This window comes from Astatotilapia calliptera, chromosome 15, assembly GCF_964374335.1.
Source record: "Astatotilapia calliptera chromosome 15, fAstCal68.1, whole genome shotgun sequence".
Taxonomy (NCBI): Eukaryota; Metazoa; Chordata; class Actinopteri; order Cichliformes; family Cichlidae; genus Astatotilapia; species Astatotilapia calliptera.
In genome coordinates this window covers 37072484-37089739 of record NC_137436.1, presented here as the reverse complement: position 1 = coordinate 37089739, position 17256 = coordinate 37072484, and the positions used below count along the sequence as shown (strand labels likewise).

At 41.0% G+C, this 17256-nt stretch overlaps 2 protein-coding genes across 5 annotated transcripts; one reads left to right on the top strand and one right to left on the bottom strand.

Annotated features, from left to right (window-relative positions):
- Positions 1-252: 252 nt before the first annotated feature.
- LOC113037656 (uncharacterized) lies at positions 253-16791 on the top strand. Of its 4 annotated transcripts, none has more exons than XR_003274648.2 (9): positions 253-671; positions 981-1133; positions 1750-1855; positions 2051-2174; positions 2442-4799; positions 4931-5099; positions 6997-7191; positions 7280-7356; positions 7613-8700. XR_003274648.2 is itself a non-coding variant. In XM_026194954.2 (9 exons), exons 1-9 carry the CDS (start codon positions 607-609, stop codon positions 15726-15728), a joined length of 3438 nt encoding a protein of 1145 aa, XP_026050739.1. In that variant the 5' UTR covers positions 253-606; the 3' UTR covers positions 15729-16791. The 4 variants fall into 4 exon arrangements, 3 of the variants coding, with proteins under 3 accessions (XP_026050739.1, XP_080146250.1, XP_080146249.1); XM_026194954.2 differs by lacking the exons at positions 6997-7191; positions 7280-7356; positions 7613-8700 and adding exons at positions 14323-14485; positions 14592-14724; positions 15562-16791; XM_080290124.1 differs by lacking the exons at positions 7280-7356; positions 7613-8700 and adding an exon at positions 6010-6192 and having other exon boundaries at positions 6997-7135.
- Positions 8600-11363, bottom strand: LOC113037658 (uncharacterized). Its single transcript, XM_026194956.2, has 3 exons — positions 10653-11363; positions 10201-10336; positions 8600-9918 (listed from the first exon to the last, which is right to left on the bottom strand). The coding sequence occupies exons 1-3, from the start codon at positions 11246-11248 to the stop codon at positions 9166-9168; spliced, it is 1485 nt and encodes a 494-aa protein (XP_026050741.2). The 5' UTR covers positions 11249-11363; the 3' UTR covers positions 8600-9165.
- Positions 16792-17256: the final 465 nt, after the last annotated feature.

Below are 17256 nucleotides of genomic sequence, written 5' to 3'. Positions count from 1 at the left end.
TTCTGAAGTACCATTTCATGTAAGCATTTGTTGCATTATAATGAGTTAATTAGCAGTGTGTGTTCGAGCATTTGAGTTTTATGTGACTCCGTCTATTAATTAAAAGTTTTGAAGCTAAAATAAAATACAGCAGTGGAATAGAAACGCTGTGACCTACAAAGACATCAGTAGTTTTTCAGGCAAAGACTTTGTGCCTTGCTTTAAATGAATCTATCACCTCATTGGTTAACTTTGTCCAATCAGAGGCGCATGTGGGAGGGATTTCCGTTTGCTGCGGGGCTTGGAGGGAAGTCTGAAAACAATGTACCGTAGCTTCATCGAAAAGTAAAAAAACAAAATGTAGATAAACTGTGAGTTATTGCTTTAGAATCTGAAACGCTCGCCCAATCGTCCAAGCTGCATTGAAAAAAAAATCATGTTAACGTTTTGCCGGCTTAAACTTTAGGAAAACGTAGTTTAATGTACGCAAACAATAGCTCGATTTCTGCAGCTTGCAAGTCGCCGTTAGCTCTGCTTGCTAACGTGAGCCAGAGCCACGTAGTTTATTACACGCTGCTCGGAAGATGTTCAGAGTTTAGATAAATTAAAAAACAAGTATCGCTGGCCATGGATCGACACACGAGGAGACTGACGAGTCAGCTGTGTAAAGCGGTGAATGAAGGAGATCCCAGGTGAGGTCCATCCCTTTTTCTTCTTTCCCCTGACATGTCCTGTGTTGTAAACATGCTACAGCCACCCACGTCAGACTAACATTAGGATTTACGTTTTTACATTTGTATACCTTATCCAGCTCTGATCTCTCAAAAAGAAAATCAATACTATCCACGATGTCGGTTTTCCAATAAAAAATTAAGTGTGCATGAACTCTATATATCTACATAGCTACATATTTCAGTCCTTACTAGTTTGTTACGGGTGTTTTCATTTTTCGATATGTTAGTTTGTATTTGTCAGTGTAACACGTCTTGCTTTCGTGACAGATCTGTGCAGCAACTTCTTTTACAAGGCGCAAACCCCAATCTGGTGGGTACCAAAGGGGTAGCTGCTGTACACTTATCTGTTGGCAAAGAAACTGAGAAGAACATAAGATGCTTGAAAACCTTGCTGCAATATGGAGCTGACCCCAATATAAGGTATAGATCCAAAACAGTCACTTAACATCATATACATTTAGTCACTATAGTGTATTTTAAGTCAAAGAAGCAAGACAGTTTTTCAGCATTGTATTAACTCACTACTACATAGTCCCCCATTTTATAAAAGGATTGTATTTAATATTTGCATGAAAATGCTTTGCACTTAATGACTGCCTGAAGTGTAGAAGCCTTGGACATGCTCTGCCAGGCCTCTAATGCAGCCACCTTCAGTTGCTGGTTTGTTTATGTCTATGCCAGTGTCTTCAGTAGCTGAAAAACATGCTCTCTTGGGTTGCCCGTTGAAGGACATCTTATTTATTTTTCTATACAAATTCTTGGGTTGCTTTTGCAGTATGTTATGACTGTCATTCCTAAACAATTGCTGCAAAAGTTTTGTTAAACTCTTTGAATCAAAAAGTGAAGTCTGCACTCCAATCCCATCTGGATTGTTTCATTTAAAATCTACTGTTGTGGTTTACAGAGACAGAATTGCCAACATTGTGCTGTTTGTATTTGTTTACTTACCGTGGTATATCAGTAGTTTTGTTTGAAATATTGGCCAGATTTTTCATAAACTTTGCACCGACTTGTAATGATGAAATGTCGATTTTAGGTCATCAGAAGGCCTCACTCCTCTTCATGTTGCTGCACTGTGGGGATGTTATCAAAATCTCAAGCTGCTCTTGATGAACGGAGGGAATCCATATATCAAAGATAATGTATGAATTGCTTAATCGTGGCTTTTAGACTAGTTTTTGGGAACATTTAGGTTAATCTGTTGTTTATATTTGTGACAACTTCAAGAGAATACCTGAAGGGTACTGTAAAGTATACTATAAAATTCTAATCTTTTGCTTTGAATATAGTGAACATTTTACTTTGAGTTTTCTCTTACTTCCGCTTTATTAATCCAGGAAGGAAACACTCCACAGCAGCTTGCAGAGCAACAGGAAAATCGAAAATGTGCCCATCTCCTTCAGGAATACCAGGCTGGCCCAACAGACACTGAGGAGGATGACATACCTCAGTTCCAATACTGTAAGATGACCTTTTTCAAGTCTTTGACAGTTGTATAATCACACTGAGAGCGCTGTTGAGAAGCTCCGCTACCGATTGTGAAACCAAAGGAGTTAAAACATTGGCAGTAGCATTACCTGTTTTTACTATCAAATAATGAAAAAACACAAGAACTATAACCTGCAGAACTCCCCGCCAGGGTGTAAAGAGTGGATAAGAAAAGTTTCAGGTTTGTCTTTACAGAATTTTGCTGACAGACTAAACTATGTTCATTTTTTTCCTTCACAGCTCTGTATTCCGACCAGACAGACATGTCCAGCTATCCTGAATCGGACTACAGCTTTAGTTCCCACACATCCATGATAAGTGACTTTGGAGAAGCCCCACTGAGCAGCACAAGGCGCTCATCATTTTTTAACCTGTCTAACATTAATGGACGACTAAGTTGCAGAAGTGTATCGCATCACAGACCATCTTATCCTTCCATACTTTCAAGCACTCGCATGTCTGCGGTGGAGCCTGCAGCTGCAGTATCGAATCTTAAAGAAGATGGCAATTGTACCGATGATACCACATCGAAAGGCGAGGAATGTACTGCTTCACCTGATGGCATAATCCCTCCTTCCAACTTCCCTGCAGTTTCCTTCATGCGAGCAAGTCGGAAGAGCGTGAGCTTCAGGGATGACGTGGATGAATATTACCCTGTTTTCAGCCCCGAATCTCCCCAGCAGAATCCTGCTGTTGATGGCTGCCAGCGCAGCTTACCTTTTGACATATCTGAGTATTCTGATTTCCTGGATTCAGAACGCATGGCTACTATTTTAGACAAGCAGGGCATTGACGCCACATCACCGGATCATGTCTACATTTTCTGCAGGGAAAGCAGTGAGAGCACAGAAGAGGACTTGGAGAAAACAGTCCTTGTTCACTGTGCTTTGGAAGAAAGTGATGATGAACAGGAAACAGAGCATGTAAAAGACGCTCAGGGGAACAGTGATGAAAACAAAGTACACTGCCATGCTGCCGGCAGCAGCAGTGGAACTAGTAGTAGCCATTATAGTAGCTGTGAGAGTGACCATTACACCAGTGCTCTGGATGCCTCTGTAAACCCTGAATGTCTTTCACTTAGTGCAGCAGATGATGTTTCTGCCAAGACCGCATTAGACAGAAAGACTCTGACTTCTACAAATTCTGATTGTGAACTTACAAAGATTCATATGGAAGCTAATACTGATTCCAAACCTCAAACGGTTGAGCGTTTATCAGGTATGCTTAATAAACTGACCTTGTCTGGAGTAAAAAATCCAAACAATGATATAGTTCAGGGTTGTGGTGGTAATGATGTAGACAGTCCAAGTAAGGAAGATGTTGTTGAGTCCGCAGCGGTAGAAGAAAAAAGTGATCATCCATTCACACCCAGTCCTTTTGTAACAGGCAGGACACGCTCAAGAATGAGCCGTTGCTCGCTGAGAACAAGCAGAACTGAGAGCCTCTCCACATCTTTGTTCGAAGATACCCTGCCTACACCAGTTCGAATACGCCGCCAGACTCCCAGATCTCCAACCAGTGAAGAGTTTTATAACTCACCACGCTTACCATCCAGTGCACACTGCTTTTCAGGCAGACCCACAGAAGGAGGGTGCTTGTCTGTGGACTGCCAAGAGACACAGTCCAGTACTCTCAGAGGCTCAAGTGTTAGTAACAGCCAGGCTGATACGCTTCTCCTCTCTACAAGTGTGACAGACTCTGCTGTTCAGTCACAGACTTTGTGTGACACGTTTCTACTCGAGAGCAATAATGACAATTCAGTCAGTGCTTATGAGAGAAACATTGCAGAGATTGCTTTTGCTATGCAGGAACAGAACTGTAATCTCACTGAAGACGGGGAATTTCTGACTGACGATCTGACAAGTTCAGATGAGACAACTACAAAGAGAAATGTAAACGATACCCCTCATGAGGAGCAGGTAGAAAGCCTAAACAATGAAGATGCCTGGATAACTAGGGACTGTAGCTCTCTGCCAGACTCTGTGTCGTCATCATCCACCTCCAGCTATGGTTCTCCAAGGAGATCGAAGGAGGACTCTGATTTTCCCTGCACCCCAGGTACTGGCTGCACACCGAGGTACAGCATGAGCAGGCTTTCAAGCTGCCGTAGGCCACAGCACCTGGCTAACCTGTCCTACACCCCTGGAGGGCGTCCACACATTCAGGATGTGGACGAACCAGTAGAGTACCTGTACACAGATACCGAACGCGGCCACAAACTGATTGAGACCCATGTCCCACCTACAGCAGACACCTCCCTCAGCTCCAGCGTGAGTACTACCAGCAGTGAGGAGACCATACTTTATGACTGGCGTACTTTGCATGCTGACATGGTGGACAGCAAAGAAAAAGAGAATCAGAAACCCCAGGTGGAGGTACAGAAGGCGGAAAATGAGAAGTGTGTGGACAATATTTTGCCAGAAATCAGAGGGATAACTGACAAGGAGCTCAGATCGAGGCTGGTGGAGCTGGGGGAAAGTCCAGGCCCCATCAGCAGTCGTACAAGGCCCACCTACATGCGAAGACTGTGCCGCCTGGTACAGGAGTCAAACTGCCAGTCACAATATCAACAGAAGAAGTTAGAGCAACCACAAGCAGGTAATGCTTTATTTCAAGTTTTTAAGTGACTTAAGGTAAGTTGAGCTCTGTTGTAACATTTCATTAAATATAATATCTACTCTTAAAATATATGAACACATACATTGACATTTAGTTTTTTATTTTTACAGATGCAGGTTACAGTCCAGAATTGTGTAGGGTTCTGGAGACCTTTAATCTTCCCAATTGCCAGGCTGATGAGCAGGCTTTGTGCCAGCAGTTTGACCAACCAGATCAGAACAGGAAGTGGAGAGAGGGCATCATCAAGTCCAGTTTCAACTACCTGCTGCTTGATCCAAGGTGCTTTTACCGTCATTTTTATTTATGTTTTGTTTTCTTCTGTGCATTCAGAGGAGATGAGTTGTTGCTGACTGTGTGAAAATGTTCACATTCACACTTCAGTAGATGCATCAGAGAGCACTTGTGTTCTGGATTCACCCCTATAAATCTCTAGTCATATTAGTTGTCTAAATTGAGCTAGTAATGGGCTTGTTTGTGTCTAATACAATACAATACAATACAACTTTATTTATATAGCACATTTAAAAACCAACGGTATACCAAAGTGCTTCACAATAAAACAGCAGGTTAAAACATGAATTAACAAAGTACTGAATATGCTAACAGGTCACTGGCACTAATTACACAAGAATAAAAGTGAATATTAAATAAAACTTGCTAAAAACACATAGGTTTTAAGTAGAAGAAGATATTAAGAAAGATAAAATTGGAATTAAGTATAAAATACAGGTGTTAACCAACCGGGAAAGAAAGATTAAATAAGTGAGTTTTTAATCGTGATTTAAATAATTGGATGGAGTCAGATGCGCGAATAGCAATGGGAAGGTTGTTCCACAGGTTAGGTGCAACCAGGGCAAACGCACGGTCACCTCTGCTCTTATGCCGAGATCGAGGCTGTACCAAGAGTAATTGGTCGGACGATCTGAGGGCTCTCCCAGGGGTGTATGGTCTAAGAAGTTCGGCGAGATAGCTAGGGGCTGCATTATTCATAATTTTGAAGGTAAGCGGCAATATTTTAAATTTGATGGGGAGCCAGTGCAAATCAGCAAGGACAGGGGTGATAGAGGCAAACCTTCCGGTACCAGTCAAAAGGCGTGCCGCAGCATTTTGGACAAGCTGTAATCTATGGAGAAGAGCAGCAAGTAAAGGGAATGGACTACTTGCACTAACACTTCCGCGTTCTATGTAGTCTTGCCCCAGTGCTTCCGGTGCGGTTAAACCATGGCGACGTTCTACACTCGCTGCCTACAAGAGCTCCCAAAATTGAACATCACCGATGTTCATCGGATTTGCAGAGTGATGACTACCCCCGCCAGCAAATTAGATAAAGGATTTAAGTTATATGCTGCATCATATATACACAACTACGAAGGTAAGAAAACGTAAATTAACCGACAAAGAAACGCTAGCTAACGTCAAATGCAAACACTACGTTACTCCGCTATGTCCTTCATTTGATGTCAGTTCTCTACATTACATGTTTTCTTAAACGGTGTTTTATGTCGTCCTAAACTATAGTTGAGGTTTTCTTAACTAATGTCACTTTTGTAGTTAGACACTGTTATAATGGCGTTAGGTAGTTGGCTAACTATGGAGGTAGTTAACTACCTAATGCTACTCTTGCTAAGTGTAAAATATATATGTTTAAGACATGCTGAAATGAGTAATACAGAAATAATGCTAATGGTACTTGTATCTTTATTCAGTGTCCAATAAAGACAGGTTGTCAGGGGAGGTCGGTGTGAGAGCCCTGTGCTACAGGTCAATGAGGAAGAGTGAGGCACCACACAGACTAAGTGTAGGCAGGAAGCTGTGTAAAGTTGTTAATCCCCGTTCAGTGGGGTTCAGTTCATTTAAGCATTAGTTAAGTTCATTCCTAAAGGCCCATCAACTTGAATGTTTTCCTTGTCTCCCTGCTTTATCACTCCTAATTTGACTAGTCAGATAGTTAAATCAACGTGTGTTTGGGTGATCAGAAACATTTGACAACAAGTTAATACTGCAAATATACACAATCTAAGTTATTACAGTTATCAAGCATGGTTAAGTTGTTTTAATAGGGAGAGAAGGAAACACTAAGCATTCAGGAGGGTGCGTAACCATAACACTGAACTATGTTCCTGTTCGGCTCTTCCATGAAGATGTTACATTTTTAATTTTCGTTCTTTCTTCTTAGATTAAGCTTCTGGATTCATCGCCGGTGATACTGACACATAGCCAGTGCTCCTGTGTGGCAGGCGCTGTTATGTGCAATCACACAGTGGCACTGCTCTTCCAAACAGCACACTACTCACAACTCAGAGTGCCAGTTGTCCCCCCTGTGCATAGCTGCACGGAATCTGAACAGCAATGGCACAAGCCACGGACAGTGGTAATTTAAATGAGGTTAAAGTTTTTGAATTAGTCCATGTTTACATATGAACAGCAACACCATCCATAGTAAATGTGTCTTCTGTTAGGGTGTGAAGCCAGGACCCATCAACTCCATGATCTTCACTAAGCCGGTACCAAATAGAATGGCCCAGACTGGAGTACGGTAATTACATTTGTAAAATTTGGTTTCACGTGTTACAAATGTATGTTGCTATTTTTTTCATACATACATGTGTCAGAATAGGTATTAATTTACATACAACATTACACTTTCTGAAGACGGCTAACTCAGTCATGTACATATACATCCCAGTCTCTAACTTATGCCCCACTGTTTTACACCTTTTAGTTTTTAGTTTAGTTGTTGTTCAGTATAACAACCTTCTTCCTTACATTATTGTCATTGATGTTTTCTTTAGGAGTGGCTTCTACAGAGGCATGGTGGGTCCGTTACCAGATCCCTGCTTGTTCAGAATAACGGAGGCATATGCAAAATTTAATATTGAGGACAGGCCACTTGTGACCACAATGAACATGAGACCTGACAAGCCCCTTGTGGAAAGTGCCTTTGGGCTGGTGCAGGAGGGCAGTGTTCTGTCATATCAGCAGCCGGTTTTGACAACCCGGTACATCACACTACACCGCGATGCACCACCAACACCGCACTTGCCTCTGGAGGGGTATGACATCTTGCCATCAGATTGTGTGTTTGTGTGCTCAGAAGAAGAGCTTCTGCATCTGAAAAGCTTGTCTGTAACTCTGGAAATGGCTCACAAAATAGAGGAAGCTACACGTGAGCAAAGCTCTTCGTCTGAGTGGCATCAGCTCCGCAGGCCCAGAGTGACTGCCTCTAGGTTTCGGGAGGTGTGTCACGTCAGAGGCCAGAGCTCGGCCGAGTCACTAGCAGAGCGTATATTGAAGGGAACAAGGCAGACAGCAGACATGAGGAGAGGAACTGAGATGGAGCCTGCAATAGCAGCAGAGTATAGTAGGCTAATGAATGTTAACTACTCACCCTGTGGTCTGGTCATTCACCCCATTGCTTGCTGCATCTCCTGATGGTGTTGTTTGGCTTCGTCGAATTCAAATGTCCCAATGTACAAAACTTTATTGACTGCAAATATGTGCAGATGGAATGTGGTACCCCTAAACTAAAAAAGAGCCACGCATATTACTGGCAAGTGCAAGGACAACTGCTCATCAGTGGGATGCAGTGGTGTGACTTTGTTGTGTGGGCACAAGAGGACTACCTAGTGCAAAGAATATACATGGATACAGATGTGCACAATGCAATCAGAGAAAAGGCAGACTATTTCTTTTTTTACATATATATGCCAAGATACCTGTGTTTGAAAAAATGAACAGTAAAAACATAGCAAAAAGAAAAACAGATCCTTCAGGCTGGCTGGAACAAAATAACTGATGTTTTATTTTCAATATATTTCATGAATTCTTTTGTTGTTACATGTTACCTTTATGTGACATCAATAAACTGTTATTTAAGCAATGGCATCAATTTAATTTTTAAAAACACACATTAAAACGTTGAATTTGTGCAGAACTTATTTACATGGTAAGTATTTAAAACTCCATGCCTAGCATACTGATATACATTTAGACAATAACACAACTGAACTGTAGAAAATGATAAATGGTATTTTTGATGTTCCAAAAGCTCAATGTCACTTATGATTTTAAAACGATTTAGTGATTTACTTTATAATTTTGATAAACAGTTTTGTTGAATCTGAATAGTAATATAGTAATATAATTAAACAGTATTATTAACATTAAACATTTGCAATGAATTTGAATTATCAATAACTGAAACTCAACTATCAGCACTCAAGTACCAGTTCTGTAATCAAGTATTGTCAGCTGAGAAGGAAGAAATGCAACTGTAGTGGCCTCAGCTGCAGGTCATTTTCCATAAGTTACTGGCACTGGTGTCTTGGGAAAAATCCATCTTGTCTCACTTAACCCATTTTTTAACTAATGCTGTGTTCTGGTAATTTGACAGCATACATGCCACTGCAAACAGTTGGTTGATATTATAAACATGTGACATGGTAATGATGCTATCAAAAAGTTTGTTCTGTTTGATCCTCCTAATGACTCGCTCCACATGTACCCTGAGTCTGGCTATGGCCTGCGTCTCCTTAACCTGGTATGCTGGCATCTGCTTCTGCTTAGATAGAAAAGGTGGGCAGTACACTTTGCATTTACAACAATCAGTGATTAGGAAGCCCTTATCTACCATCACTGCCATGTCTTCAGTCAACTTCTCAGCAATGCCTGATTGTTTGAATAGTTCCTTGTCACTAACCGAACCAGCATACAGATTAGAGATGAATGTCACTGGACCATGTGGAGCTATGCCAACCAGGGCTTTCATCGTACAGTGGGATTTGTACGAAGAGTACATTTCACTTTGGAGAAGTGGTGAGGATGGTGTCTGACACCTCAGCTCTGTACAGTCAAGGATCATCTGGGTGTCTGAGAAATCTTTGAATTCCTCAGGGAGGTAAGCTTGCACTTCTTCACGTGTAAGCCAGATGCACTGAGACCCCAGTGCAGTGGCAAGAAAATTTGTCCATGTTGCAATAATGCGGCTCACTGTGGACTGGTGTATGTTAAATCGGTGTGCCAGGTCCCTCTCCTTCAAACCAACTGACAGGAAAACCAGGAAAAGAAAAAACTCGTCAATTGGCTGTAGCAGCTGCCTCTGGAAGGTGAAAACAAAAGGGAAAATGTTACTCCTTAAGCTATGAACTAGTAAAATTATTCTTTTCTTGGCTAAATGTTTTGTAATGGTTAGGCATACCATACTGTACCATGGGGTAAACAATGAGGTGCTGTAGTGCACAGGTGTATGTATGTAAAGGATACTGAGTCTAGCATACATACACCTGTGTATGTATGCTACTGTACATAATGTAATGTTATTGTACATAAATACAATAACATTACACCTCTAGTTCTAACTACCAACAAACCCATAACCTACTGTTGATGTGCGTGCAGGTGTCAACACTTCTTCGTTCCGATTGGCAGCTGACTTGGCTCTTGAAACCCGGATCATTTTATAGATGCAAGGCTCAATCAAAACCCAGAATGCCATCAAATGATCATAGCTTGGAAATCTATTCACGAGAGAGCCATACATCGTGTCAATCATTAATTAACATTACACACTGACATAAAAATAATGTGAACTGTGACAAATATGCTAATGGAATGCTGTATAAAATAGTCTGATTAAGAGTATTTGGTGTTGTATTTTACCTGTAGCATTAGGATATCGTTTAAATACTAAAGCATCTACATAAAACATACAATCAGCAGAGAAAAAGTAAATATCTATTTTGTTTTCATTAAGACTGGAAAAACTTTCGAAATTTAACTGATGGTGACCTTGGTATATTTTAAACAGTTAGCTTGAATAGAACTTAGATGTACCTGGTATAGAATCGGATGTCAGTGTCGGAGCCAGCAAAACGCTGTAACCCAAATTCTCGCTGGACACGTAACTCCTGTATTTCCTTCCTCAGAGTCTCCACGTCTTTGGACAGGTCTTCTGCAGCTGATGCATATATGTCCAATGCAGACGGCTCAGGGACTGAGCAGTAGTCATGATCTCTTGTAAGACTTTGCTCTTCTTGATCGTCAGGAGGAACTAGTTCAGGGCGTCGCTCCGTTCTCTCCCAAACACTACGCCGCGGTGGTTCAACTTTATAGCCATTCCACTCAAAAAGTGTTGGTACAGCACCTTTAATAAGCCTCCTTCGACCATCGAGGGTTGTTGGCTCTATGAGTTGATCACTGGCAAAGTGTCTGCAGCAGACCCTGGTGTGAGAGGTGATCGTGAAATGATCCCGGCGTATGTTTACCGGCCATTGTCTTCTCAAGTCGGAATGGGTCGGAAAGGCATGAAAACTTAGTATGCCGTTAAATTTGGCTGAAGCTGAACAAAGTGGGACACAGCAATGCTCGGAGTATTTCTTCTCCTGTTTTTGAAAATGTTCTGTTTTAAATACTTTCCTTTTTATACTCATTCTGAAGCGACATTAGCATAGCTACCGATAGATAAGCAAACGTACCGGAAACGCACAAGCGGTACTATTTGGAAACGGAAATACGTCACATGCCCTAGTGCAAGTAGTCTATTACATTAATCTAATCTAGAGGTCACAAAGGCATGAATAAGCTTTTCAAGACCCTTATGTGGTAGACGCAGTTGGTAGAAGCTAGATTTGACTACAGAGGACACTTGTTTGTCATATTTGAAAGAGCTGTCCAGCAGCACACCTAGATTACTAACGGTGTCAGAGAGAAAAGTGGCAAGGGATCCAAAGGTATCAACTAGTTGGCCCTGGGGGAAATGACTGTCAAACACCACAATTTCGGTTTTCTTTTCATTTAAGATAAGAGAGTTGCCCAAAAGCCATTTGACTTCTCTCATGCACTCTAGGAAGCAGTGCAGTGACAGCAACATCGTCACTTAGCTGAAAGTAAATTTGTATATCATCAGCATAGCAATGAAATGACATGTTGCATTTTTCAACGGTTAAGCCTAGAGGTAGCATATAGAGTGAGAATAACATTGGGCCCTACACAGAGCCTTGAGGCACGCCACAGCAGAAGGATGCTGCAGAGGAAGAATAGGTACCCAGAGTGACAGAGGGGGACCTTGTTCGAAAGATAGGATTTAAACCAGTTAAAGGCGTCACCTCTAATGCCAACTGTATGTTCTAATCTCGTTAGCAGAATATTATGGTCCACCATATCAAAGGCTGAGGACAAGTCCAGTAAGACTAAGACCGCTGAACCACCTGAATCGGCAATTAGGAGAAGATCATTAAGGACTCAGCAGAGCTATTTCAGGGCTGTGACGTGGTTTAAAGCCAGACTGAAATTTATCACTGATGTTGATGAATGAAGTTGCGAGAGAACTATCTTCTCCAAGATTTTGGACAGGAACGGGAGTTTGGAAATCGGCCTGTAGTTCACAAGGTCATTATGATCGAGGCTCTTGTTTTGAGAACAGGCTGCACTATGGCATTTTTAAAGGCTGTCAGAACATGGCCAGAAAGCAATGAAGAATTCATTAGAGTTAAAATACTGGGCCCAATTGTATCAAAACTATCCTTGATAATGCGTGATGGGAGAATATCATGTACAGAATTTGTATTTTTCCGTTGTTCAGCTATTTGCTTAAGAGCAGTGAGTGACACTGGCGCAAACTGATGAAAGGTTGATAAACATCCTGGGGTGAAAGCAAGGCTCACAACTAAAGGGTGTGAAGACTTGAGAGATAAAATTTTATCTGTGAAGTAATTTAAAAATTGTTCGCAGAGACCTGGAGACGACACCGTCGGCATTTCATGACAGGGGTTAACCACTGAATTAAAGATTTTAAACAACATTTGAGGATTAGGGCTATTAGTCTCAATAATTTCAGAAAAGAAAGCTGCGTTAGCCATTTTAGCAGCATTTTGAAACTTCAGGCGGCTGGTACGTAAGATATCAAAGGATACCTCAAGCTTATCTTTTTTCCACCTCCTCTCGGCTCTGCACCACACACGTCGTAGGGCACGTGTTGACTCGTTTAACCAATGTTGGGAATTGGTTTGAGGACATTTCATTTTAATAGGTGCTACAACGTCAAGGATAGAGGAGCATGTGGATAGCAAAGAATTAGCAAAGTCATCAACTGTATGAGGTATAGGACAATCAGTAATAGTGGGTGCAGAATTAACGAACACCACAGAAAAATTAGCCACAGTTTCAAAATTAATTATGGGCATAGGGCGTCTGAGGCTCTCAGGGTGCATAAATCAACATCAGAAATAACTGGGAAGTGATCAGAGATCCCAACATTGTCAGTGTTCTTAATACAAACGTCATATGAAAAAAAAAAAAAAACAGATCAAGGGTATGGCCTTTAGAGTGGGTTGGTTCATTTAGCCACTGAACAAGGTTAAGAGAGTCAGTTAGAGCAAGAAAGTCTTTGGCTAATGGATCATCCTTACAACAGATATCAATATTAAAATCACCAGTGATAAGAACACCGTCATATTTAAAAAGAACAGATCCTAATAGCTCAGCAAAATCCTGTATAAAAGCCTTGTTGTATTTCGGCGGTCGGTAGACCACAACACACAGAGTTATAGAAGAATCGGCCAACTCCAGTAATTGAACTTCAAGGCTAGGGTAGGTAGGGGAGGGGAGCTGCCGAATTTTATGTTTATTTTTAAAAACTGAGGCTAAGCCACCACCTCAGCCTGTAAGCCTAGGTGAGCTGAAGAAGGCACAGTCTGGGGGGAGAAGTTCCGAGAAGGAGAACGTCTCACCAGGGCTAATCCAAGTCTCCGTCAGGAACAAAACAGCCCCAAGGCGAGGAAAAAGTCATTTAAAACACCAGCGACCTTACATTTAGTAGAGCCATCCGTGTCATGGGCGCCATGTCCCTACTCGTAGTGCGTCGCAAACGGCTTAGGTTGCTGTGATGCACGCCACCTCTGGAAGACGTTATCCAGGTCTGAATAGGCAGGCATGGGACTGGGAGGGCTGGGTAAACTTGCCGTCCGACAAGCAGATCCACCGACGACTAAGCGATCTGGCAAGAAGGCAATCACGGGAGGAGGAGAGAAGACGTAGAATATCCATGCTAGCATGTGGATTAGCCATAGCCTGTGGTTTAAGGTAAGCCTTAAGACGGACGTGAATACCACTCCGTTTGCCCCGCTTCCTATAGCATTTCTTATACATGGTGGGTAGGGGTAGTCAGGATATGCTGGTGGAGGAGTCCGATTGTGACAGGGTGGCGTCTCCCAGAGTCCGGCATGGATCGGAACCATAGGAGTGAGAGAATCGAAGATTTAAGTGTTTGTCAGTCATAAGTAATTAGTGCATTGCCACCTGATGAGAATATTACCAAGAGAATGAGGAATACAATGCAAAAGTCAACAAAGAGGGGTTGAAAGGAGAGGTGAAGACGGCACACTGGCACCATCTTTGAAACCCCCAGTTTAAATGTCTAAGCCAAATATAGTTTTAAAATAGAATACCATAAACACCTCTCAACTCTAAAAATATTAATTGAATCGTTTATTTCCCTCTCTGACAGAGTGACAAAAAACCTTCCCTTTCGCAGTCACACCATGACCCCAAAGGAGTGTTTCCAGACTTTTATCCATGCTATATTTTATGTTGGCAAAGGAAAACGCTCCCGTCCCTACAGTCATCTGTACGAGGCTTTAGAATACTTTAAAGGTGACAAAACCTCAAAGGTAAGGATGCAAATATTGATCGGTATTAATATATCATATTGAAATAGTCTTTAATCGCGTAGTAAATATGTAGTTTGATTCTTTTTTTTGTTCTTCCTTGTCACAGAAACTGTGCTCCAAAGTCCAGCACATCCTTCAGGTGTGGAACACAGGGCAGGGTGTCATCTCTCTGCATTGTTTCCAAAATGTTATTCCTGTGGAAGCCTACACAAGAGAGGCCTGTATGGTGGAGGCGATTGGTGAGTGCATGAGGGCGAAACTTATCAAAAACTGAAATAACTAATAATAACATCACTACAATCCACAGCACGACTGCTGAGTACTTCCCCCTCTTTTTATGTATCAGAATCTGAAACCACCCTTGCAAACATCAGCCAAATAGGGGAAGGACCAATGATGTTAGCGGCTCATCACTGCCTCATTGGTGCCTTAAATTACTACTGTTGAAATGTACACCTCCATGTTTAATACGTCCGTGTTGTTGAGCCCTAGCGACCTCTTGGAATATTGTAATTTTTAATATTGATAATTGTCTGAGTATCTTTTTTCTTTGGCAACCCTGCATATATTAAGTTACTCTGAAGTGATGGAACAGTGGTGCAGTGTTTAAGAAAAAGCAAAAAAGGTTTGGGGTTCAGATCCACCAGCCGCTTGGGTCTACCTGTGGAGATCCATGTGCGAGTGTGCCCTGGCTGGCACGCTTTTCTCAATGCCACAGGAAACTCTTGTTGTGCAGTGCAAGCAATGGAAAAGAATGGGTTTTAGAGCATGGTGCATGTTGCATTCTATGTGAACGGCTTATAAGCAGTTAAAAAATAAAAATGGGCGGATAGAGGACAAAACAACCCTGAAACTGTATTATTTTAAGATATTAACACAAACATTGAGGAAAAATAGAGAAATTGTATCTAATAGCAGCATTAAGTTTGAGCGATATTAACTAATACCAACATTTTACTGTTTAAACCTGTGATAGGTGCTCGGTTTGGTTTTCATAAACTGCTAAACGCAATACTGTGTTTGACAACACTGATAGATTTGTCAGCGAAGCAACTTGACTTTCTCAACTGTTGCAGGGTTGAAGATGCTCACGAATCAGAAGCGAGGGGATTTCTATGGCATCGTGTCCAACTGGCAGACAAAGAAGAAACGGGAGCTCGGCATCCACCTGCTGTACCGTGCCATGCAGATCTTCCTGGCTGAGGGTGAAAGACAGCTTAGACCAGCTGACATCAGACAGTAGAGACACCCACTTGCAGTGGGGTGTGAACTGCTTAAACACCAGAAGGGAAAATACCACTACTTCAGAAGACGACGCAATCCTTCATTTTACAAGGATTGAGTAATGACTTTAAAATTAAGAGCTCTGGAACTTTTACCAGAATTTTATCATCTTTTGCTGATAAACTAACACTGAATCCTCATACCCAGGGATTTGCAGTTTGACAAATGTGACATTAAGTTCAGTTATAGCATCTTAAATGTATATCGTGGTCATATTTTAAAATATCCTTCTTCAAAGTGCTCTTAGCGTATTTAACGCTGCGCCATGAGCAGAGAATGATGGATTTGAACCCCAACTAGCAGACATTTTCTATTGTTTCATATTATGCTAGCTGAGATCTTTTACTTGTAGTTTTTTTTAAAGAGTACTTGAGGATTTCACTTTGAAAACACACATTTTGCATTTAATTTTTTCATGGAGATTGAAGAGCTATTTTCTGAGCATACTTTGTTTGGTCTGGCCAGATGTGGTTAACACGATGACACAATATTATCACAAAACTTTAAAAAACTCAAGATTTTAATAATAGAAATCAAGATCAAGCTATTTACTACAAACATTATTCCCATTTGGTTACTTTTGTTGACTCTTGTAGAATAAATTGGTTATGACTGCAAAATTTTCCAAAGAAGCAAGGAGAGCAGTAAACACAGGAACACCTAATCAGGTTACTATTTCTGTTTTTAAAAAAATGTTGTACTTATCAGGGCTTTTTAACTGTGGGTTAGCATGTTAGGTTTCCTAGAACCTCATTGTGTTCTAAAATAGGATCTTTTGTCATTTGTAAATATAGTATTTCAGTTAAATTGCATTAAAAAAAAGTTGATGTGGGTACATTTCTATCCAGGTGTTTACAAAATCAGCAGTAGAGGCAGGATGCTTTAGCGTTATGGGTCAGCTACAGACAAATGTTACACTTTATTGGCAAAACATTTGATCTATTATGATTATTTCTGCAACTTTCTGATGTTATGAAATAGATGTATCCATTATTAATAAAAAAAGATATACAACTTTAAAAGGAACCTTTTTTTTTTTTTTCTGTGCATCAGACACTACAGAGTGGTTGCACTTAATAGCAGTTGCAGGTTACCCATATGGAACGATATATATATATATATATATATATATATATATATATATATATATATATATACACACACACACACACACACACACACACACACACACACACACACACACACACACACAAATAAATGTTAATGTAATGCAGCAACAATTTGGATTTTATCTTGAAATAATGGAGATGTTACATTCCACGTCAAATGAATAACAAGCACATACTAATAAGAGAAAGTTTGCTTAAAATTGATTTAATTTTTAAATCATGTGTTTTTAAATCTGACCTTTGGCATTGATGTTTCTCCTTTGTGCATATTAATTTGTGCCCTTTGACGTATGCCATTTACTGACACTGCACCCTGCAGCATCCTCTCCACAGTCTGTAATACAGTTACATAGCAGA